Genomic DNA, 23,372 nt, shown 5'->3' with positions numbered 1-23,372 from the left:
CTTCAGCTGCAAGAATACAGCGGGCCCTGCAATCAAGTTCAAAACAACTTTGATTCTGCTGCAGTCCTATAAATCTGAGCAACTGTGATCTTTCATGAGGCTTTGTTACCTCTCAGATCTACTCTGTTGGAAAAAGCAGATCCTAGGTAAGATATAACCTCAGCACGATCTCATCTCATTTTGATTTTATTTTCTGTTGCCCATTGATGAAGCTCCATTGATCACAAAGATGATACATTTGAGGAGCATGTGGCTGTAATATAGTCATCTAGGGATGCAGACAGAAGAAAGTTTAAGGAACAACTCCTCACTTAAATGTCAGGGGCGGGGGAGAGTCTTGTTTGGGGGAGAGATATGGAGTAATAGGTTTGACAGGAGGGGAGTTCAGTACAAGGCGGGGGACTCCTCGGTTGCTTAGGAAAGGATCTGCACCCCTGGCCTTGATATGAGTGCATGTAGAGAGTAGGTAGACATATACATATGCAAGAATATTTTGCCAGCACAAGTTTATTTATTTAAAATATTTCTACCCCGCCCCACCAGTACACTACTGCTCGGGATGGCTCACAACATTAATAAAATAGATACAATGTAAAATAAAAGATTAATAAAGTTAAACAAGTTAAAGACCAAGCTAAAACTACATTTTAAATTAAATTTTTTTAAAGTTTCAAATTAAAAGTTATTAATAAAAAGCAAAAAACTGGAAACTATAAAAACTAAAGAACTTACCAGATATAAGCAGCAGATAAAACATTCAAAAGCTTCTTTTAAAAGATGTGTTTTTAACTGTGTTTAAAAAAAACAACAAACCACTGAGGAAAGGAGCATGGTGAAGCTCTTTGGGGAGGGTGTTCCAAAGCTGAAGAGTCACTCACAACCAAAATGCCCTATTTCTAGTCCCCGCCAACCAAATCTCTGTTTAGTGGCAGGGCTTGAGATATTGAGCAGAGGACCCTGACAGGTTCATATGAGCTAATGTGGTCCGACAGGTAATTTGGCCCAAAGAGCTTTAAAGGCTTTAAAGTTCCAACACAGGAACATAGGAAGCTGCCATATACTGAGTCAGACCATTGGTCCATCTAGCTCAGTATTGTCTTCACAGACTGGCAGCAGCATCTCTCTTAGCCCTATCTTGGAGATGCTGCCAGGGAGGGAACTTGGAACCTAGATGCTCTTCCCAGAACAGCCCCATTATCCCCTAAGGGGAATCTCTTACAGTGCTCACACTTCTAGTCTCCCATTCCTATGCAACCAGGGAAGAACCTGCTTAGCTAAGAGTCATACTTAAGTCATGCTTGCTCGCACAAGACCACTGTCCTCTCCACAGAGTCAGGCCCTTGGTCCCTCTCTACTCTGACCGGCAGCAGCAGGAGTCTCTCCCAGCCCTACCTGGAGATGCTGCCAGGGATTGAAACTGGGACCTTCTGCATGCCAAGGTGGTGCTCTGCCTCTGAGCTACAGCCCTTCCCCAAGGCTGCTGTCTACTGGGTCAAACCCTTGGGCCATCTAGCTCAATATTGTCCGGTTGGGCAGATATCCAGACTTTAAAGGTCCAGACCAGCACCTTGAATCTAGCTCCAAAGTGGACTGGTAACCAATCAAGCTGGGTGTGATAATCATGAAGCAAATTGCAGCAGCATTCTGGACCAGCTGAAGTTTTTAAACTGTCTTCAAGGGCAGCCCCATGTCGAGTGCATTGCAATAGTCCAATCTGGATTTTACCAAAGCATGAGTGGCTGAGGTAAGATCCAAATTTTACAAGCCACAGCTGGTAAAAAGCACCTCTGCACGCCACTTGTGCCTCCAAGGACAGTGTCAGGTCCAGAAACACCTCTAAGTTGCAGACTTTGTCTTTCAGAGGGAGTGTGTGAGCCCATCCAAGACCAGATTTACCTAATTACTCGGATCATCGCTTTACCAACCCAGAGCTTTCCATCCTATATGGATGAAGTTTCAGCTTGTTTGCCCCCATCCAGTCCAGAACAGCCTCCAAATCCCACTTCAGAGCATCCACTGCCTCCCTGGTGTCTGCTGACTTAAAATATAGGTAGAGCTGTGTGTCATCAGCATACTGATGGCACTGCAGCCCACACCCATGGATGATCTCTCCCAGAGGTTTCATATAGATGTTAAACACCATAGGCGACAGAAGAGATCCTTGTGGCACCCCATAGGCCAAAGGTCAAGGGGTGTAGCAGGCATCCCCCAGCACCACTTTCTGTGTAAGACCCTCCAGGTAGGAGCTGAGCCACCGTATAACCTTGCCCCCCAAGTCCCAACCTGGAGAGATGACCCAGAAGAATACCATGGTCGATGGTATCAAAAGCCACTGAGAGGTCCAGGAGAATCAACAGAGTCACACTCCCTCTGTCTATCTCTCAGCATAGGTCACCCACCAGGGATACCTAGGCAATTTTCTTTTCTGTATCCAGACTTGAAGCCAGACTGGAAAGGAACTAAGTAATCAGATTCATCCAGGGCATCCTGGAACTGAGACGCCACTCCAACACCTTGCCCAAGAAGGGAAGCTTAGAAACTGGTCGAAAGTTATTTAAATCATCATGGTCGAATGAGGGCTTTTTAAGGAGGGGCCAAATGACTGCCTCCTTCAGTTGAGAAGGCACCAGTCCCTGCTTTAGAGAGGTATTCTCCACCCCCGCTACCCATGGACCCAGTCTCTCCCTAGCAGCCTTCACCAACCACGAAGGGCAAGGGTCAAGCATGCACATGGTAGGCCTCAGGCCTCAGCATTCCAATCATCCTGCCCACCTCCTCAGGCAACACAGTCTGAAAACCACCCAATATAACAAGAATAGAAGGTACATTGGTAACATCCAGTTCTGGTGCCACAAAAGCCTTAGCATCCAAGTCAGAATGGATATGGGTGATTTTATTGGCAAAATATAACAAATTGATCGCAGGAGGCTGCTGAGGGTTCTGTTTGATGGTCTTTGGGGTCCTCACATAGGAGGCCCAGAACTATTCAAAAAAGCTCTTCTGGACAACATTGAGCAAATGCGATGGTGGTGGAAAAGTAGGATTTCTTCACCATAGAACAGGCTCTAATATGGGCTCTAACCTGTGTTCAGTCACATTCATTCTGAGTTTTCTGCCAGCGATGCTCAAGCCATCGACCAGTCTGCTTCACTGTCCACAACTCACCTGTTTACTAGGGAGTTGCTTGGACTCAGAGGGTTGGGAGAGAATGCCTAGTTGCGACCATGTCAATAACCCAACCTATGTCCTCATACAGGGTGACAACAAGATCATCCATGCTCTCAGCTGCAAAATCTCCATGAACCATCAGGAATCCATTAGGGTCCATAAGCCTCTGAGGGCGACCCATCCTAATTGTCCCCCATTCCTGCAAGGCGTATTGGGTCTACTCTCAGCCCAATCTTTAACCGATAGTGATCCATCCATGCAGGATCTTCCTTTGGGCAGGGCGGCCAGGGCAATTGCCCTCAGCCCCGTGCTCAAAAAGGCCCCATGCTCGGATAGGCTCCTCACTGACCAAGCGAGCAGCCTACTCTCTCTCCTCAACTGGCCACCAGGCCCAGTTCCCACCATTGGAGCCATGACTGCTTTTCTCACAGCTGGAGCCCAGAGAGAGCAGCTGCAACTTGGAGAGGAGGCATGCAGCCTGCAGGCACATGCACACACTCTCTCCAGACCCCACTACCTTCCCACTGTGGATGGAGAGGAAAGGAATTGAGAATCCGCCCTCACCTGCCGCTTCCAGCTACAAGGAAGAATGAATTGTAAACCCAAGCACTCACAAGGTAAAGGATTCCCTGCCTTGCCCACTTCATCTAGCCCAAGTCTCACATCCACCTTGGTTACCATGGCTCTGCAAAGCACTCCTAGCTAGCAGCAAGAAGAGGAGAATCAGAGCGGTCACACAGCAGACCCGATTGCAACAGTTCATGTTGAGGATTTGTTCTGAGCTGCCCTGTTCCTCCGCTGGGCTGTTATCTATCCAGGGCTACCTAGAGAGGCAACCCCGACCAGGAAGAAACTCTTGACGCCAAGGAGACTAAGGACAGTGCTGGAGGGTCCCACCCTCTTGAACTGCCTTGAGATAGCCAGGCATGCCAATATATTGTGGAAGCCCAGCAGAGGCTGGTGAAGGAAGAAGATGCAGAGGCCATGGACCAAGGCCAATGGTTCTGAAGGCAAAGGAGCTAGTAGGCAGAGGAGAGCGACATGAAGCCCAGTGTTCACTTGTCACAGACCATTCTGAGTCCCTGAGTAGCCAGCAGGGCAGCGGTGAGGCCAAGGAGCTGTGAAGGAGGAATGCAGTTGAAGGGGAGTGCCACTCGCCCCCAACCCCGCACCCTCCTAGGAATGGCCCTGCATCCATGACAATGGCATTAAGGCCTCCTGGACTATTCATGGCGCACCACTGTCCACTGCTGACCTAACGACCAAGTCAAGCGTATGGCCTGCCACCAGAATTACCCAATTCTGCTTTCTCCCCAATTACTGCTGTGCCTTCTAGCTTGGCCTGAATTATGTCCGGGGTAAAAAAAATCCTCTATTTGCAGCAGCATTTTTTTTTTTTAAACAGAGTTTTCTGGTATGCCCTGCCACTTATCCCACAATGTGTGGAGGGGCCATTGCCAGTAATTTGGCTTTTTTCAAAACTCACACTGGTCACCATAGGAACATAGGCTTTACATATGCAGATGTTGTTGGAGGATGCCTGGAAGCCAATTTAACCTGAGCCCTTTGTGTCTGAGCTGATTCCATGAGGCTGCATTTTTCTTCATCAGAGAGAGAAAGCAATGAGTTCTACTTTAAACTTCCATAGCCTCTTAACAACACCTGGGGCTTTTTAGTTTAGAAAAAAGACGTCTGCGGGGAGACATGATAGAGGTCTATAAAATCATGCATGGTGTGGAGAAAGTGGAGAGAGAGAGATTCTTTTCCCTCTCACACAACACTAGAACCAGAGGTCATCCCATGAAATTGATTGCCAGGAGGTCTAGGACCAATAAACGGAAGTACTTTTTCACACAACGTGTGATCCACTTGTGGAACTCTCTGCCACAGGATGAGGTGACAGCCAACAACCTGGATGGCTTTAAGAGGGGTTTGGATGACTTCATGGAGAAGAGGTCTATCAATGGCTACTAGTCGGAGGGCTGTGGGCCACCTCCAGCATCAAGGGCAGGGTGCCTCTGAGTACCAGTTGCAGGGGAGTAATGGCAGGAGAGAGGGCACGCCCTCAACTCCTGTCTGTGGCTTCCAGTGGCATCTGGTGGGCCACTGTGCGAAACAGGATGCTGGACTAGATGGGCCTTGGGCCTGATCCAGCAGGGCTGTTCTTATGCTCTTATGTTAAATGGTCTGGGGGTGGGGGTGGGAATATGAGGTGATGAAGGCAGTCACAAAGGCAAGTTCATTATAAAAATCAGCAAAGATCTGGGTCAGATTCGGCAGGTTCGGGTTAAGCATTCTGTTGTTTGATCCGGCTGCTTGGCAACTTGTCTTGCTGGTCTTCTGTAACTAACTGTCAAACTAACAACAACAGAAAGGTCTCTTGCCTCCTCCTCTGGGATGTGATTGGTTGGAGAAAAAACCTGGAGCAAGCTGTGGGAATATACACAGGAAAAAGATCTGCAGAGATTGCAGAGAGGAGCAGAGGAATGGTCCATTTAATCCCCCGAATTAAACATCTACAAATCTGCTGCGAAGCAGTTTCGCTCTTCAGATACCCTGTGGCATGAAGCCATGTCGGAATAACTTGCAGGTCTTTGCTGCACTTCTTTGTCCCCCTGACTCTTCAGGTCCAAAGGCTGTTCCCCACACGGCTGAGAGCCACAAGGACAAGAACCCGTGTGCTCTTGCCCTTAGGCTTGCACCAAGCTGCTCTTGTATAGAGGGACAAGGGGTGCCTGCAGAGGTGGTGGACCTGCAACATTCAAGTGACAACATAAAGTTACAACATTAGTTTTGCATTCTTTCTGGATAATAAGCACTAGTTTACACTAGTGAGAACTAGTAAATACTTAAGAGAACCCCCTCCCCCTATCCTGGACAGGGGAAGGGCTCCAGAAACAAAAGGATAAAGTTCAGTTAAACACACTGAAATATCCCCATATTTTCCTGGCTTAACAGTGAGCCTTCATGGCCAGCTCATACTGGTAGGTCTTACAGCACTAGTACTCAGACTCGGGCAAGTCTGTAGTGGGGAAAGTTGCGCAACTGGGGGTCAATTATAGAGATCACACCTCTTCATGTCTTTACTGGCTGTTTTTGACTCACAAATAGTACCATGAACAGAGTACTCTTCTTAGAGAAGGTAGTATCTAAGGTATATTGGATCAGTGGCAGCCCATGAACACGCCTCCAGGAGGGCAGCGGGAGGCACCTTTAAGAGTAAATTAATTTGGTGCTCACCTCCACTGCTGCAGCACCTGAATGCTGTTCGGAGCTGCAACGTGCCACCCAGCAGCCCCTACAGTGGGGAATTGCCCCCAACACTCACCTGGCTTCCATGAAGCTGAGCCCCTGCCAGCGGCCAGGTGAGTGGCGGAGGCGCTTCCCCTCCAAACAGCATTCAGGTGCTGCCGCCGTGGAGGTAAGCACTGAATTAATTTACTTTTAAAGGTACCTCCCCCCCCCCCGCAGAGGGCTGCCACTGCACTGGATCTATGCATAGGTGTCCAAAGGACTTTGGGTGGGGGCAAAACCAGCAAGTTTATACCCCCCACCCTGGGAATATGCCCCATTGAATTCAACCAGAAGTAGTTCAATCCAGGAGGGAGGCAATTGCCCTCTCTTGCCTGCCCCTCTAGATGCCCATGGATGGATCTACACCATTTACGACTTTATAGATTATCACCAACCCCTTGAATAGTAAGTAAAGTTGTGCTGTCGAGTCAGTGTTGACTCCTGGTAACCACCGTGCCATGTGGTTTTCTTGGTAGAATACAGGAGGGGTTTACCATTGCCATCTCCCATGCAGTATAAGATGATGCCTTTCAGTATCTTCCTATATCACTGCTGCCTGATATCGGTGTTTCAGCGGGGATTCGAGCCTGCAACCTCTTGCTCCCTAGGCAAGTTACTTCCCCGCGGTGCCATTAGTACCTGTTTGGAAAAAACCGGGAGCCAATGCAAGTATCAGAAAATGTGTGTAATGTGCTTCAGGCAGCCTGTCTCTGTCAAGCGTGAGGTCTCCATCTTCTGAATTAATTGACTCTTTCAAACAGTTGATAAGGGAAGCCCCATATGAAGCATGCGGGGATTATTCATTTATTCATTTAACTTTTTTAAAAAAGCATATTTAACATATTACAGCATGCAGATATAAATTACATCCAGTTGTCAACAGACAACTGGACAAATTACATTCCGGTTGTCTGGTCGGTGCCCTGAGAGGAAGGCATGAAAGGATGCGCATAACATCGCCCCACCCCCAATAGAGACCTGTGAGGACTGTTGGGACACCCCCGCTCCTTCCCAGGAGTACAGAAAGACCTGTGTGCCCTGAGAGGAAGGCATGAAAGGAGGCACCCAGGCCAGGGAGCTCTTGTCCTCAGCTCCTGAAAAGACCCACAGCCTGAGAAAACGTTTTATTAACATTCTGTAATTGGCTTCTTTTAATATTGTAAACCACTTTGGGTGCCTTTGTCAAGGCAGAAAGGCAGTATAAAAATGTAGTAAACAAACAAACAAATAGATAAACAAACAAACAAACAAACAGAGAGGTCTGGAGGTGGTGGAAGGTATTTTCTGAAAACATAACCAGGGTTTCAGGTGAACCTGCAAATCCAGAGGCACTCCAAGGCTACCGACGTGAGGCTCAAATGCCATCTATGATGGGAGTGCAAACACCCTGAGTCACATGACTTGCTGACTACCATTATTTCTGTTTTGCAGCATTCAGCTTCAAGTTGTCTTGCCCATATCCAGTACCCCACCTTTACCAGGCCATTTAATCACACCCTGAACAACTCTATTGGACAGAACTTTACAGATATGGCCACAGAAAATAAGTACTTTTTTGTCGCCGTGACATATTTTAATCTTTTCAAAAATGATGTATGCCAAAAGACAATCACAGTAACCACCTGTAATCATATTATTAAAAGACATTGTAGGTTACTGGCTTTGCTGTAGAAAGGGGCGGACACACAGTTCTGTGTAACCATAGTAATTAGAGAGGTCTTTGTGTGGTTGATCACCATATGTGGGGGAAACGTCTGTCATCTGTAAACAGTGTGGATGATTCCCCAGATACAGTTGATGTAATTAACCCAGGCAGACGACTGCAACAATTTTTGTAAGTAAAGAAAAGCTTAATTCTGTTTTTCTTTTGTACTTAATCCTAGGTTTTTAAAACGTCTGCTTGAAAGTTCCAAATTCTTCCTTTTTCTTAAGGTATTTGTCACAATATTAGTAAAAGAAAGGGCTTATAGTATTTTGTAGAAGAGGTCGTTTGGAGGGAACAGGGAGCTGCCTAATTTCTTCTCTTCACAGAAATGGATGAAAAAAAGAAATCTTCCTATCATGCAAAGCAGGGCAACAGCTCGGTGGTAGAGAGACATACTTGGCATGTCTAGGATCCCAAGTGCCTCCCATGGCATATGGAGTTGAAGTTGTTAAAGGTACTGCCACTAGGTAGGTTTGCTAGCTGGCACTATAGAGAACAACTACCTTTCAAGATAGGCACTACTGAGCTAAATAGATCAATGATCTCTGCCTTGGATTCTCATTTTCCTATTTGAGAGAAAGTTTGGCAGTCATTTTTAAAAACTGAATGTACATTCTATCAACTGCAGATTTGACATTCGAATTGCAAATATAAATGTAACTAGTCCAAGTAATGATGTTTCAGTGGTTCTTCTACCACCATTTAGAATACATTTAGCACTAATTTAGGAATTAGTAATTTACTAATTTACATGTGTAACATTGTAAACAACATTGGCAGACTACAAGCTCAGAACTAATCATGTAATGAGCTCCAAACTTGAGCCCAAGAAAAGAGCTACAAAGTACATTGTTGGCATAAAAAGAAAGGATTGTTGCTGTAACAGCTGAAAAATGTGAATGTGACTGTGGAGTCGCATGTGACTGTGGAGAGCATGCAATTTGAAAAGCCATGAATGTTGTCTTTTCGGTGATCCAATATTCTACACAACGTAGATTCAATCAAGAATTTAAAGTAAAAGGATTATGGGGATAATAAGCTTAGTTTACAGCAGAGTTGAATATAAGAATTCTTCCTAGAAGTTGTTTCTACCATGGCCACATTTACATGATCATGTTAATCCCAGTTAAATAGTATTGGCCGATTTTGGTGTGACCGAGTGAATCTGTTTGTGGTGATAATCTCAGCTAAGTCACTGCAGTTAAACTGGATATTTGATCTAGGATCAGATCTCAGATAAGCATCCTCTTAAATGCCCTAACAAGGATACACTGATACAGCCTCCTACCTGTCCTGGTTGGCTGCACACTCTGTACTCTTCACCTGCATACCCACCATAAGTGGCCGCACCCAGAGCTCTAGCTGCTGATGCTCTAGCCTCCTGTCCATACTCCATGGCCAAGCAGCCAGAACACCTTCCACTCCACTCTGCCAAGCAACACAACACATTATCCACACCTGCCCCGAACATCCACACTCCCGCCTCTTGAATCAACAGCACAACATGCCATGGCCAGCAACACCCCACACTCCACTGACAGGTGCCAGCAGGGAGACCTGACCACTCTGGGACAGGGAGACATGGGAATGGGAAGGGTTGAACAGATGGCCCCTGGATTCTACTTCCCCAAGGCTGCCCTTGTTTGGAAGGGACTTCCCTTTTTGTTTCTGTCTTTTACCAGTGGAAGTCAAGGGCTGAAGAAGCTTCCTCCAAAAATTGTACTCCCTATGCAAGGCAATGTGGATGGCACAAATCAGTCAAAAGACCAATAGATTGGTGCTGGAGTAGAGTGATATGTCAAATTGATGAGGAGGGGGAAATCTATGTGTGGGCATACTGCTCCATACTTAGCCAACTGGAGAGCAAAGGGCCCACAGTGGTGGTGGTGCCATCCCCTCACCCATCAGCTGTAACACTCATCGTGGCTGGGTACAGGCAAAGGCCTTTTCCTGCCCTCACCTGTCCACCATAAACACAAACAGTGCCTCCAGTATGGTGGCAGACACTGGGGAAGGTGATGTACAGGATATCCTTGGGTCCATGGATTCACCTAATCTCAGTTCCAGGCAGTCTATCTGGACCCATAGACCCAAGAAGCAGACTATATGGACCCATTTCAAACTGGCTTTGTGGCGGCCTATGGGGTTGAGATGTTGGATGATCTCCAATTAGGAATCAGCAGGGGGAATGTGACCCTGTTGATGCTTTTGGATCTCTCAGCAGATTTTGATATCATTGCCAATGGTATCCTCCTGGAATGCCTGAAGGGGTTGGGAATGGGAGGCACTGCTTTGCAGTGATTCCACTCCTACCTCTTAAATAGGTTCCAGATGGTGTCACTTGGAGATTGTTGCTCTTCAAAATGAGCAGTACTGCATGGGGTCCCACAGGGCTCCATTCTATTTCCAATGCTTTTAAACTTCTACATGTGAAACTGCTGGGAGAAATCACATGGAGATTTGGTGCAGGGTGTTATCAATATACTGATGACACCCAAATCTATTTCTCTATGTAAACTTCATCAAGGGCCTAACTTCCCTAAATGTCTGCCTGGAGTTGGTAATAGGCTGGATGAGGGAGAACAAACTGAAGCTGAATCCCAGCAAGATCAAGATACTTATTGTGGGAGGTCAGAACTTAGGAAGTGACTTTGATTTGCCTGCCCTGCACGGGGTTACACTCCCCCGGAAAGAGCAGGCATATAGTCTGGGAGTTAATGAACCCAAACCTCTCCCAGGTTTCTCAGATTGAGGAAGTGGCCAGGAGAGATTTCTATCAGCTTCAGCTGATACACCAGCTACGTCTATTTCTGGAGATAAATGACCTTAAAATAGTGGTGAATATTAATTCATTCAATTTCTATACAGCACTTCCTGAAGTGGCTCAGTGGTATATATATGCTGGTAACATCCAGACTTGACTATTGCAATGTGCTCTATGTTGGGCTTCTTTTGTACATAGTCCAGAAACTGCAGCTGGTACAGAATGCAGCATCCAGGTTGGTCTCTGGGATTACCCAAAGAGACCATATTACACCTGTTTAAAAAGAACTACACTGGCTGCCAATAAGTTTCCTGATGGAATACAAAGTGCTGGTTATTACCTATAAAGCCCTGAATGGCTTGGGTATTTAAGAAAATGCCTTCTTAATGAACCCTGCCGCCTATTAAGATAATCAGAGGAGGTCTGGTGAGGTTCCTACCAGCTCAGTTGGTGGCAACTCAAAACTGGGCCTTTACAAGGGTTGCCCTGGGACTTTAGAATGTGTTTCCTAACAAAATTAGAGCCTCCCCTTCTCTGGATGTTTTTAATAAGGACTTGAAAACATACCCGTTTAGTCAGGCTTTTGGTTTATAGTCTTAAATGTTCTCTGTTTTTAGAACTTTAACTGTATTTTAAATTGTTTTGTGTTAATATCTTAATTGTTGTTTTTAGACTGTGAACCACCCAGGGACTTGCATATAGGACAGTATAAAAATGCGTTAAATGTTGGGAATTCTCTCTGGTAAGAGATACTCTTCTATTACAACAGAGTGCACTGAGGCACAACACAGCGGAGTCTGCCTAGGCATTCGTGTATGCTGAGAGTAAAAGATACTTGGAGCCAGTTCATAGTTTCAAATCAATATAAGGAGTCTTTATTGGAGAACTCCATTCTAGATAGGAAAGTGGAGAGAGAGGATCTCTGATTGATCTAGCTAGCTGGATGCAGAGGGATGGTTTCTGCATCTCTGCACACATGGTGGAAGGAAAGAGGAGCATGTGTTTTGCAAGGGGAAAGGAGGATGAAGGAAGGAAGGAAGTCCCTGAGAGTAGCAATCTACATATCAAAGGGATAGTGTCAGAGCAGTAGAGAGGAGGAATGACCAATGTCTTGACCCCTCTAACCCTTTGACTCACTAATCTTACACTGAGGCATGAGCCAGCACAGAGTCCTTCACTTCCAACATTAAATAACTTATAAACCAATAAATAACCCGACATTGGGGTTCAGGTGGTATTGTCTGATTGCACAGCCCACCTGTCAGTCTAATCCTGGACAGCCCCTTCCCCCTCAGCTTGCTTCCTACCCACTGCTGTGGTGAATCACAGTTCACCCGGGTAGCAACCTGGCCAAGTGCCCTGTGTCTTACAGTGCCTGTTGCTTACTCAGAATGCTCCCCCACCTCTACGGGCTTGCCAATTAGTTCCAAGGCTCTCCAGAGATTGCTGAGTGTGCCCGAGCATGGACGGAGCCCTATGGCTGCCCCTTCTGGCACTGGGCGTGTGTGTGGTGACATGCTGAAGGCTTTCCAGGGTGAGGGCAGAGCAAGGATGGTGCAGGGGCTGCTGGGATTCCATCAGGGTCCCTGGAGGACAGGGGCTGTTACAATCCACTCCCCTAGAGCTGTTAATGGGGATCATGTGGACAAGGCACTGCAGTAAAACCAGTTTGTCTGCTGGGCACACCTGCCAATCCTGGCTAACTTCCAGGACCCGAAAAATGATCATGTGAACCCAACCCATGTTAAATAACATTGTTGATATGAGTTTAGAGGAGAGACAGAGAATAACAGTGAGAAAGACAAGGTGGAGAAGAACAGGCAGAATGCGAAATTGAAAGTGTATATCCCTTAAGAAATTTAACACATGTAATAGCTTTTCTACTGCGAAATGAAATTCTACATGTTATAACGGCTAAATAATGATGTGCATAAACTTATTTTAAAAGCCTGAACATGCATTTGTAAGAGATTAAAGCATAGCATACTATTACTTTTTAGAGATGTGAGAGGTGTTCAGTTTCTCCATGTCTAGGAAGATAAACTGAGTTTCCTTTACACCGAGAATAAAAGGACACAGAGCAAAGTAACTAAAGTTCCAGAATAAACATTTATGTATACTTTTCATATGTTTGGTAAACATGAACAATGCGGCGGCAGATGTCAAAGCAGCATAACCCCCATTTGTAAATGAAATAGCATGCATTGACATATGTTAGACTGAAAAGCAGCTGACAGTGAGTATGAGCATCATTTTTAAAAAAGGGGGTAGCATCTAAAGATGTAATTAAACCACGCGAGTCTTTAGCTGGAAACAAGTATTTATTGTGAATACACATATGGAATGGTAGAAGGCAACAGCATCTGTGTATTGGAGAGTGACTACCTGGCAGATGGCTAGCACAGAATAGCAGAGTCGGATCAAATCACAATGTAAAGTTCTGACCAAATTGTTTTCTGGAAAAGATACAATCCTTAAAGCACATTTACAAACCTGACGGAAGAGCAAAACATGAACAATCTTAGAAACCTGTATAGAGGCTTAAAAAAAAAAAAAATCAAATGATGGGCTTCAACAATTTGTTGTTAACCGGTATGAATACTATGATTTGCTTTGTAATTTGCTGATGATTAAAATGATCTGCTTAACAATAGGAAAGTTCTTGTTAAGCAAGCCAGAATGTGAACATTGTTTAGTGTTGCATTGGCACAGGAAATACAATACATGTTGTTGATTATACTGAATTTTCTTAAAGTCTGGATATTGAAAGAGAGTAGTTGTTGCAGCATATTAAATCATGAAACATTTTTATAAATCTTACAGTAACAAGATTATTATCTAATCTTATTCAGACAATAGTTCACATAGAGTTACACATGTATGGCAACCATTCAGAATGCTCTGTGAACAGGGGTTGCTAATTGCCTTTCGTTTTGGGAGTGGTCCCGGTGATGTCCTTTGATTCATTGTTGTTTTCTGCAATTTCCAGCTTAACTTTTTGCCATTCCATCCTATCAGCACTGATGATAGGACATTTCACCCTATCAGAATGGTGCAGCTTCCTCATCTAGAAGACAAGGGCAAGAAAAAGACTGATATCCATAATTTTTCAAGTATTCTGAACATTCATTCTACTCCTGCAAAGCATATTGAGCTCCAGTCAGATCATCTGAAGCACAGAGATTCAAAGCAGTCCAAGGATCAAATTGCCATTGTTATGTCTGATAGCTTCACTGTGCCCAGAGTTCCACACTCATTCACTCTGGATAACTACTGCATATCCTTTGGTTGTTTCAAAGGCCAAGAAGTACAGCTAAAAGTCAATAAATCTGGAACAAATACCCAAAATGGAGGAACACCTCAAGTTTTGGAAACCTCTGAGAATTTGAATATTGTGAGGAAAGACTGTGTTCTTTATCCTCCTCATGCTAATGTCAGCCAAAACGAAATGATACAGACAAAACGGCAGTGTGAGTGTAGCCCTTCAAGGCATCAAGAGAGTTTCAAAGACAAGAACTGGGGAAATGGTTTAGCAAACGAAGAAGAGTCCTCAGAGGTAAAACCAGATCATAATGTCAATGTAAAAAATGTTATTAATATTGATCTTGGAAATGCTGGTTTAGATTCAAGCTTGAAAAACAAAGTAATAGAAGACAATTCCTTTATACACACCATACCTAATGTTTTAATGGATATTGAACGACCAGGAAACAGTATTTCTACAACAGTAAATTTAAGGAGGACAGAAAATGTCACTGTGCCTGAAGTTACTGAAAGCAACGCAACGGAACTGGCTCCCATAATCCGCACTGCAATAAGAGAGTCTGAAGAACCTCTGATTCAAGCTCTCAAGCACCCTACACAAAGAAAGAGCATCCCTTCTGGCATCCCCCCTAACTTAAGCCACAGTTTTAACATATTTTCTCACAAAAAGAATGACAGCTATAAAGAAACAAACATCAGAACTAAATCTGCATTAACTGCTAAAACATGCATCAAGATGTCTCAAGACTTCATCATTTTGGGCAAGAGTTCCATCCAACATCAAACCAAGAAAACCAAGAATCTCATTTCACACTCTCAAGGACAGTCTTGTGAGGAGGCTGGGATTTCCTCAAAGCTTCAGAAGAGACACCTTCAGCAGGAGAAAAGCCATTTTGCCCAGAGCAGTCAGCACTCCCCAAAGCAGGTGCTTCCTTGTATTTCCAAAAGTCCTGTAAGTTTAGGAAAAGGCATTGCTCCTTTTTCTGTTAGCCAATCACAGTGCACTATGGACTTCATGGATTTGAAATACAGTGACATGTTTAAAGAAATAAACCCAAATGACAAAGGCCCTGGCATTTATGAAATGTTTGGAACTCCAGTGTACTCCCAAGTCCGCGAGTCTGATGGACTCGAGAACAGGGGTGGCAGGAATGTGCATTCTGCTCCAGCAGGGACTGGGAGACTTAAAGTGATGAAACACAAATCTAGCCGTCTCAGTGAGAAAAAAAGCAGCAGAGTAAGAAATGCCCAGAAGAAGACATACTCTAAGCCACAGAAGGATTTTCTTGGTATTAAACAGAGGCAGAAAGATGTGATGCCAAAAGAGGCACTGGAATTAAAAGACAGCAGTCCAGAGGAGGATAAAGGTACAATCACTCCTAGCACAGACAGGCAAACAGAGATTGTAAAGAGCATGGCACCATGTAATGAGGATGACGCTCAGCAACCTCCAATTTTGCCTGAGTTTACATGGCCTGTTGTAGAAGATGAAGTCATTTCTAATTCAAACTTGTCAACAATTGAAGAAGTCTCACTGGAACACATTTCAGATTTGGGTGATGCTTTTGTTAATAAAGCATTTGCCAAAAATGTCCAGGAATTGCTTTGGCCAGAGCTTAAAGATCATGCAGAATATGCTCCTTTCGTAAGCAATGCAAGAGATGCAAATGAACACAGGAATCCAGGAAAAAGCAGATGCTTTATTCAAGCAAGAACCAAAGCAACTGCCTGCCTTGTGGATCTGGAGGCAAACCAAGTTTTGTGCTATCCAAGTGGGCAGGAAGCATCCCCTTTATTATCCCACCTTCTCAACAAAAACCTCCAGCCTGCAAACACTGCCTTAGCAAATGAATCAACTAAGTGGACTTGCCATCCTAAAAGCCCAGTTTTCCAAACGTATCAAAATATCTCGAGCTGTACAAACAGTGAAGAAATAACAGAGGACTTGTTTTGTTGCTTAGCGGCTGAATTGCTCTCTCTTGATGGTACAGGTGCTAACTGTTCCAGAGCAGTTGTAAAGAGTAGAGATACGGAGACACAAAATGGAAGCACTGTCAATCAAGCATCCAGTGCAGTGAAGGATTCAAATAATAAGGTAAGCACTTATATATTCTTTTTGACTGGCTGTTGTTCACTTAGTCGTAGCAGTGCCACAGTGTAGGGTCAGGTGGTGGACCAGTATTCAGAGTAGGTTGCACATGAACAGGACAAGCTAAGCTAGGCCTAAGCCCCTTCTCAGCTGCAAACAACTCTGGTAGCACACACACACACACACACACACACACACACAGTCCCATTTGAAAATGGCAGGAAGAAAGAGCTACCTTGCTGCATCAGATCAATGTCCTTCCAGCTCAGTCAGGCAGGGCATGAAGGTTATGGTATTTCACTATTTGTTGCCTGCCTTGCCTTCAGAGAGATATACTGTCCATATACATGGAGGTTCCATTTAGCTGTTGCTTTACAAAGCTTATATTGTATTTTCTACATGATATACCAGTGGTTACTACCAAGGTTTCTAGTTGTATGATTTCCTTCTCTCAATATATTCTGAATGATATTCTGTCAACTTTTACAGAACTGCTGCCCACCCTTCTTAGAATCCAGTGAAGAAAAGAGATTTTTAAATACAAGTATATTTTCAGAAAACAGGTTAACTGTTACATGGACCAAAGGTGAAATCCTTGGGAAAGGAGCCTATGGCACAGTAAGTTGCATTGAGAGTATATATCTTTTCTTTTTCTTTTTTCTTTTTTAAAATACATTTCTACTATCTAATCACAGTATCCCTGTTTGGGGGATTTCTAAAAAAATTGTTGAGAATTGCAGCAAAAATATATGTGGAGGTATGCAGCAAAAGACATTGGCTGACATCCTGACTAATGAAGTGTGCATGCTTCAAGGCCCTGTCAGGGCACACAATGCATCCTGGGTCCTCTAGCACGTGCACTGTTGTGAAAGAAGGTTTACCGTTTGGAACTCTAAGAAGGCTTAGAGTTCCACACTTGGGAACTGCTCTGACCTGCCATCATTCACTCATGCTTTGGTGACATTCAGACTGGACTACTGCCATGCACTGTTTGCGGGGCTGCCCCCTTATTGGTCAGTACATTGTTCATCCGCATTCAGGCTCCACACAGATGATGATGATGATGTAACAGGCTTACTTTTTAAAAAAAGCCCAGGGTTTTACACAGCTCCTTGGCAGGACTCAAACACAAGACTGCAGGGTTTCTCCATGTGCAAGGGGGAAAGGGCGGGGGGCAGGGGAGGAAGCCTGGCCTGTACTTAAGGCAGAAAGCACAGTTAATTCACTGGACCTGAATTCAACAGTGCCAGATTTTATACTGACCGCGGCTACATCCCCAACTATAGCTGCTTTACTTCCATAGAAATTAATGGGAGCCAGTTTGGGGATGGAGCAAATTTTACACCCATCAACAGTCTTGCACATTCAGCTCAATGCTTCTGTAACTTGTGCATGACTATAGGTGAAAGAAGACGGACAAGAATGGTGAGGGGTTTTGCAGAGGGCGGGGGAGGCAATACTACACTGTTTATCGAGCATAAGGAGATCTACTGTCTCCCCACACCACAAATCCTAATGATGCAGCACTCCAGTCCCAATGGACACACTTCTTTCAACCCTTAGCGGAGGAAGGCACACCTCCTCACCAGACACTCTGAGTGATTAAAAGACAGACTACTGAGCTAATATCCAAATGCAGTGGCTGACATGAGGGAAATTACTCAAAGTAGTCCCATTTAAATTAAAGGAACAAGTAAGGTTTATTTCAGTGGGACTACTTTGAGTAACTTTCCTGATATCAACTGGTATAAATGTTATGTGCCTTTCTCCAGCAGGTAATAATTAATTGCGGACATAAAGTAAGCTGGATACCATATTAAAATCAAATCTTTGAAAAGGCGGGTTTATGTCTTTTCTTTGTTTCACTGCCAATTTAGAAATTATTATTTGATTTATAGGTATATTGTGGACTTACAAGCCAAGGACAACTGATAGCTGTGAAACAAGTAGCATTAGATACCTGTAATCAAGTTGGAACTGAAAAGGAATACCAGAAACTACAAGAAGAAGTCGAGATTTTGAAAACACTGAAGCACATCAACATTGTGGGATACCTGGGGACTGGTTTAGAAAATAACATTGTGAGCATCTTCATGGAGTTCATCCCTGGTGGCTCCATTTCTAGTATTATTAATCGTTTTGGGCCATTGCCAGAAGTTGTCTTCTGCAACTATACAAAGCAGATTCTCCAAGGGGTTGCATACTTGCATGAAAACTGTGTGATCCACAGAGATATTAAAGGCAACAACGTTATGCTTATGCCCAATGGTGTTATCAAGCTCATAGACTTTGGATGTGCAAAGCGCTTAGTTTGTGCAAGTCTGACTGATACACACAGTGAACCTCTCAAATCTGTGCATGGCACTCCTTACTGGATGGCCCCAGAGGTGATAAATGAATCTGGTTATGGAAGAAAATCAGATATCTGGAGCATTGGCTGCACTTTATTTGAGATGGCCACAGGAAAACCACCATTGGCTTCTATGGATAGGATAGCAGCCATGTTTTATATTGGGGCTCACAGAGGTCTTATGCCCTCACTTCCCAGTCATTGCTCAAGTACAGCAGCAGATTTTGTCTACATGTGCTTAACCAGGTAAGTAGTTTTCAGTGTTGGAAGAGACATCTCTTGAATCATCATATCTGTTTCTTGGAGAATTAAGTCTCCAAGTTAGACTAGTTCCTACACTACTTCCCCACCCACCCCTTTGTCTAAATCAAAAATCATGACCAAATAAAAACAGTGGCTGATATCCTGACTAAATGTACTTGAGAAAGTCCCATTGAAATTAAAAGAACAAATTCAATCCTTAACACAATAATTAATTAAAATAAACAAAGCATCAATAATAGCTCACATACAAGTACTGGATGCTTGCATAACACCACAGGCAAAAGAGGCAAATTCCTCAACAGGTTTGTTAGAAATAATAATGAAAAGAATGCATCCTGAGAAGCTCAAGTGAAATCCTGTTCATACAATGGGGCTTACCTGCCCCATCTGCTCCACTGCAGACCTCTACACCTTCCACTCTACTTTTGGAGGTGGGGATTCTCCAGAACTACAGGGGAGCTGCAGAGAGAAGGATGAATTTCTGGCATCAGGGGCACCTAAGTGCCTTTATGCTTGTGCAAGACATGTCTAAATCCAACCCATAACTTTCTTTATGTAGGGATTTCCATATCCATCAGAGATCTCTTAAGTACTTCCCGCCCCAACATATTCTTTTACATAACCCGTTTCAGGATGCAGTGAATAGAACAAAACTTTTAAAAGTTTGTTGAGCGTACTTGCTGGCAGCACAGTAGCTGCCCACCAGAATATACTGGCAGGTGCCAGAAAACCAGAGGGAAACCAGTGTTCTTTTCATGGTTCTCCATAACTGGTAATATAGTTGTGCCATATTAAACATAGTTTAATTTGAACTGTGCGTGCACAATACATACTTGAGCATGTTTTCCGCTTAAAATTGCACTTTCTTTAAATTCACTTCAGTTCTCATACTGTATCTGTGGGATAAGGCCAGGAGTTTGGTCATATTCATTTTCTTCTGCAACCCGTTAACATTGGTTATGCTTAGCCCTTCCTTCCACAAGAAACTAGTAGGTAAGAGGAGGTGGGGCAGAGTTTTAGGAATAGAGTTTTAGGAATTGGTATAGTGTGTCCAGCTGAGATCCCCTTAACTGTCAAACCTGTCAAAAGAAATACCAGGCTCTTACAATCCATTTGTATACATATACATATAAACGCTAATACATCATGTGCAGAATCAAAATCCCTGTGCTTTAGCAGGCCAAGTTAAAGTTCTGGAGCACAAAGAGAGAAGCACAAAGAGAGAGTATTGCTCAAAGAGAGAGTATCTGGAGCACAAAGAGAGAGTATCTCCCATTTCTTGTGAGCACTACACTGTGTGCACAAATATTACCTGTGTACATATACAGCCACATTCACTTAATTGGAAAGATATGTTGGGGGTTGGTAATTTTTATCCCCCAGTTAATTAGCAGAGCACTAAAGAAGCTACCCACTCCAGTTACATAGTAGAATGCAGAGTTTAGTTGTTGCAGCTATTTAGAGAAGACACATGGAGATTCTTGTAGAACTAAATACTAAGTATTTATTATTGGTGAAGTACACTTTGGATAGGAAAGACCTAATTCTGATCTATAGAACTACATAATAGGTGGGGGGGGGGGAGAGAGATGTTTCCATTTGCTTAGAGGAAAGGAAGGGATTCTAACTCTCACAGGAAATATCTGAAGAATCCTATCAGGGGGATCATAGAGTAGAGACAGGTAGAACAGCTAGGGAGAACCTCACTCACTATCTTTACTCCCAATGCCCCTAGTGGCCATTAGGATAGTTGGTGCAAAAGGTCGATGCATTCGAACTCCATCTCCAATAAGATCAGCTCCATATGGACACAAAAGGACACAGGCACCTCATGATTCTCCATCATGGTAGCTGGCCCACAAATGGCTGGTGCATATGTTTCCCAGTTTATGGGAAGCCCCTATATCGGGCAGCAGTGATACAGGAAGATGCTGAAAGGCAGCATCTCATACTGTGTGGGATATGGCAATGGTAAAACCCTCCTATATTCTACCAGAGAAAACCACATGGCTCTGTGGTCACCAGGAGTCAACATCAACTCGACAGCACAACTTTACGTTTAAGGGCCTGTGGTGGGGATGATGTCAATATTTTATTCTATTTCTTCCCTTGAAGTGGAGGAATCTGCTTCTATGCCTTATCTACTCATTTTAAGAACAGCCCTGCTGGATCAGGCCCAAGGCCCATCTAGTCCAGCATCCTGCTTCACACAGTGGCCCACCAGATGCCGCTGGAAGTCTACAGGCAGGAGTTGAGGGCATGCCCTCTCCTGCTGTTACTCCCCTGAAACTGGTACTCAGAGGCATCCTGCCTTTGAGGCAGGAGGTGGCCTATAGCCACCTATTTTGAAGAGCAACTAATAATATTAGAGACAAGTCTGCATATCCATTGTCTTGAGAATCTAAGAGAGCACATGCATTGGTTGGGACTACCAATTGGTTGGCTTACTGTTGTTTAATCCAACTGATTTGTTAATAATTAGGCTTGACAGTTATTTTTCCTCCATGAAAACTGATGACTCAAGTTGTTCTCTTGGACAGGGAATTTATATGCAGGAGTACACTTGTAAGAACAGTACTCTGTAAGGGTGTGTGAGGGAAAAAAAAGGCTTGCAATTTTCCATTTGGAGGCAGACCTCGGAGTTTTAGCTGGTGGCCTGAAAGCAGTTTGTGAGGGCTATATGGACACATGAAGCTCATTGTGTTAAACATCTGACTGTTAAAGCCACTTGCCCAAAAGAGGATCATTAAATTCTACCTCTCTCCCCCTTTATTATACTTCACACAGGGACCAGTATGAGAGGCCCACTGCTCTACAATTGTTACAGCATCCTTTTATGAAGTCTGCATAGTCTCTATCAAAACACAGCAGAACAAAGACTATTTCCTACTTATCCAAGAGGTCAGATGAAATTAATTCAATCAGCATTTAACTGTAAATGCAAGGAATGGTGTGATTAATGGTATGAAAATGTAAAAGGAACATGTGTGTGTGCACATGCCCATAATTGTAATTATGTGTTTTTAATTTTTAAAAGTTGATTTCAACTACTTAAGTTTCTATGAACAAACTGATTATGCTGCACCTGTCTGAGAAATATATATAGTTGAAAGAATGATAGATTTCATGCGAAAGTTAAGGATGGGATCTATTTGGGATGTTTGGACTTGGCAAAAATAAAAAAGAAACAGACATTTAATATGAGGAAGCATCAAACAGGACAGGTGTTCCCAAAACATTTTAGTTACATAATTTCTCAAGGATGTTTCTATAGAACAAAATATTCACAAAAATGTAAGACAAACAGACCCTAACTACTATTAAAAAGAACTTATTTTCTCCTATAATGATTGGTTTGGTCTATTTCTTACTTTAAATCATGTATTTTGTTCTACTAAGCATGTCTATGTCTGGGCAGTGCCTGGATGGGTGACACTCCTCACCCTAATTGGGAAAGGCTGTAGCTTAGTTGTGGAGCAAATCTTTGTATGCAGAAGATTCTAGGTATCTCCCAGTAGAAATGGAACAGACTGAAACCTTGCAGAGCTGGTAGCAGTCAGTTTATAATACTGATCTAGAGTAGGGGTTCCCAATCTGTGTACCCCAGATGTTGCTGAACTACAACTCCCATCATTCCCAGCTACCATTTATTGTGGCTGAAGATGATGGGAGTTGGAGTTCAGCAGCATCTGGGGCACACAGATTGGGAACCCCTGATCTAGAGGGCAATGGTCTGAATCAGTGTAAGGCACTTCTGTGTATGCTGCCTTGAGCTCCATCACTGAAGAATGACAGGAAACATATACGCTTAATTAAATACAAGTGCAGAAGACATTACTGATAATCTATCATTCTCATGTCAGACAACATTTACCACCTCTGACAGCTGCTCACATATAAATGAAAATTTTAATGGACATTTCACTCCCACTTCAGCATCCCTTTTATGCCACTCGACATACCTTCCTAAAAACCAACACCAGAAAGCAGCTGGTGGCCCTATATCCCTCAAAAGCTTGTTGTTGCTCATTTCAGGGCTGGATAGGAACATAAGAAGCTGCCATATAGTGAGTCAGACCATTGGTCTATCCACCTCAGTATTGTCTTCACAGACTGGCAGTGGCTTCTCCAAGGAATCTCTCTCAGCCCTATCTTGGAGATGCCAGGGAGGGAACTTGGAACCTATATGCTCCATCCCTTGAGGTGAATATCTCTTAGAGTGCTTACACTTCTAGTCCCCCATTCATATGGGGGTTTCATTCATATCACCATGGCAGACCCTGCTTAACTAAGGGGACGTCATGCTTGCTACAACAAGAACAGCTCTCCTTAATATTGGATATTTTGCCCAAGCTATTTTTGCCAAAATGGATTAGTCACTTGATGAAGCAGCTCCTGTCTTGATGTCTGATGGAACCATACAGCAGTTGGTCCCACTGCACTTCAAAGGCTGATCCAATAAATGCTGGCCCAC

General features: G+C 43.9%; 1 protein-coding gene across 8 annotated transcripts; it reads left to right on the top strand.

Moving 5' to 3' along the window:
- Positions 1-22,245, top strand: MAP3K19 (mitogen-activated protein kinase kinase kinase 19). 8 transcript variants are annotated; one of them, XM_053286277.1, is made up of 6 exons: positions 1-146; positions 11,604-11,673; positions 13,921-16,290; positions 16,774-16,902; positions 18,183-18,880; positions 21,686-22,245. In XM_053286277.1, exons 3-6 carry the CDS (start codon positions 13,981-13,983, stop codon positions 21,747-21,749), a joined length of 3,201 nt encoding a protein of 1,066 aa, XP_053142252.1. In that variant the 5' UTR covers positions 1-146; positions 11,604-11,673; positions 13,921-13,980; the 3' UTR covers positions 21,750-22,245. The 8 variants fall into 8 exon arrangements, with proteins under 8 accessions (XP_053142252.1, XP_053142248.1, XP_053142249.1 ...); XM_053286278.1 differs by lacking the exon at positions 1-146 and adding an exon at positions 8,332-8,634 and having other exon boundaries at positions 13,950-16,290; positions 18,183-18,365; XM_053286271.1 differs by lacking the exon at positions 1-146 and adding an exon at positions 8,332-8,634 and having other exon boundaries at positions 13,950-16,290.
- Positions 22,246-23,372: the final 1,127 nt, after the last annotated feature.

This window comes from Hemicordylus capensis, chromosome 1, assembly GCF_027244095.1.
Source record: "Hemicordylus capensis ecotype Gifberg chromosome 1, rHemCap1.1.pri, whole genome shotgun sequence".
Classification (NCBI taxonomy): Eukaryota; Metazoa; Chordata; class Lepidosauria; order Squamata; family Cordylidae; genus Hemicordylus; species Hemicordylus capensis.
Note: the sequence above shows the minus strand (reverse complement) of the source record. Positions and strands in the feature narration are given on the sequence as shown.

Excerpts from the sequence above, each read along its gene's own strand:
- MAP3K19 (XM_053286271.1), top strand. The coding sequence starts at position 8,601 with ATGGAGTTGAAGTTGTTAAAGGTACTGCCACTAG. Across the intron at positions 8,635-11,603 it reads GTTAAAGGTACTGCCACTAG|ACTGTGAACCACCCAGGGAC; the intron begins GTAGGTTTGCTA and ends TGTTGTTTTTAG. Across the intron at positions 11,674-13,949 it reads AATGTTGGGAATTCTCTCTG|CACTGATGATAGGACATTTC; the intron begins GTAAGAGATACT and ends CCATCCTATCAG.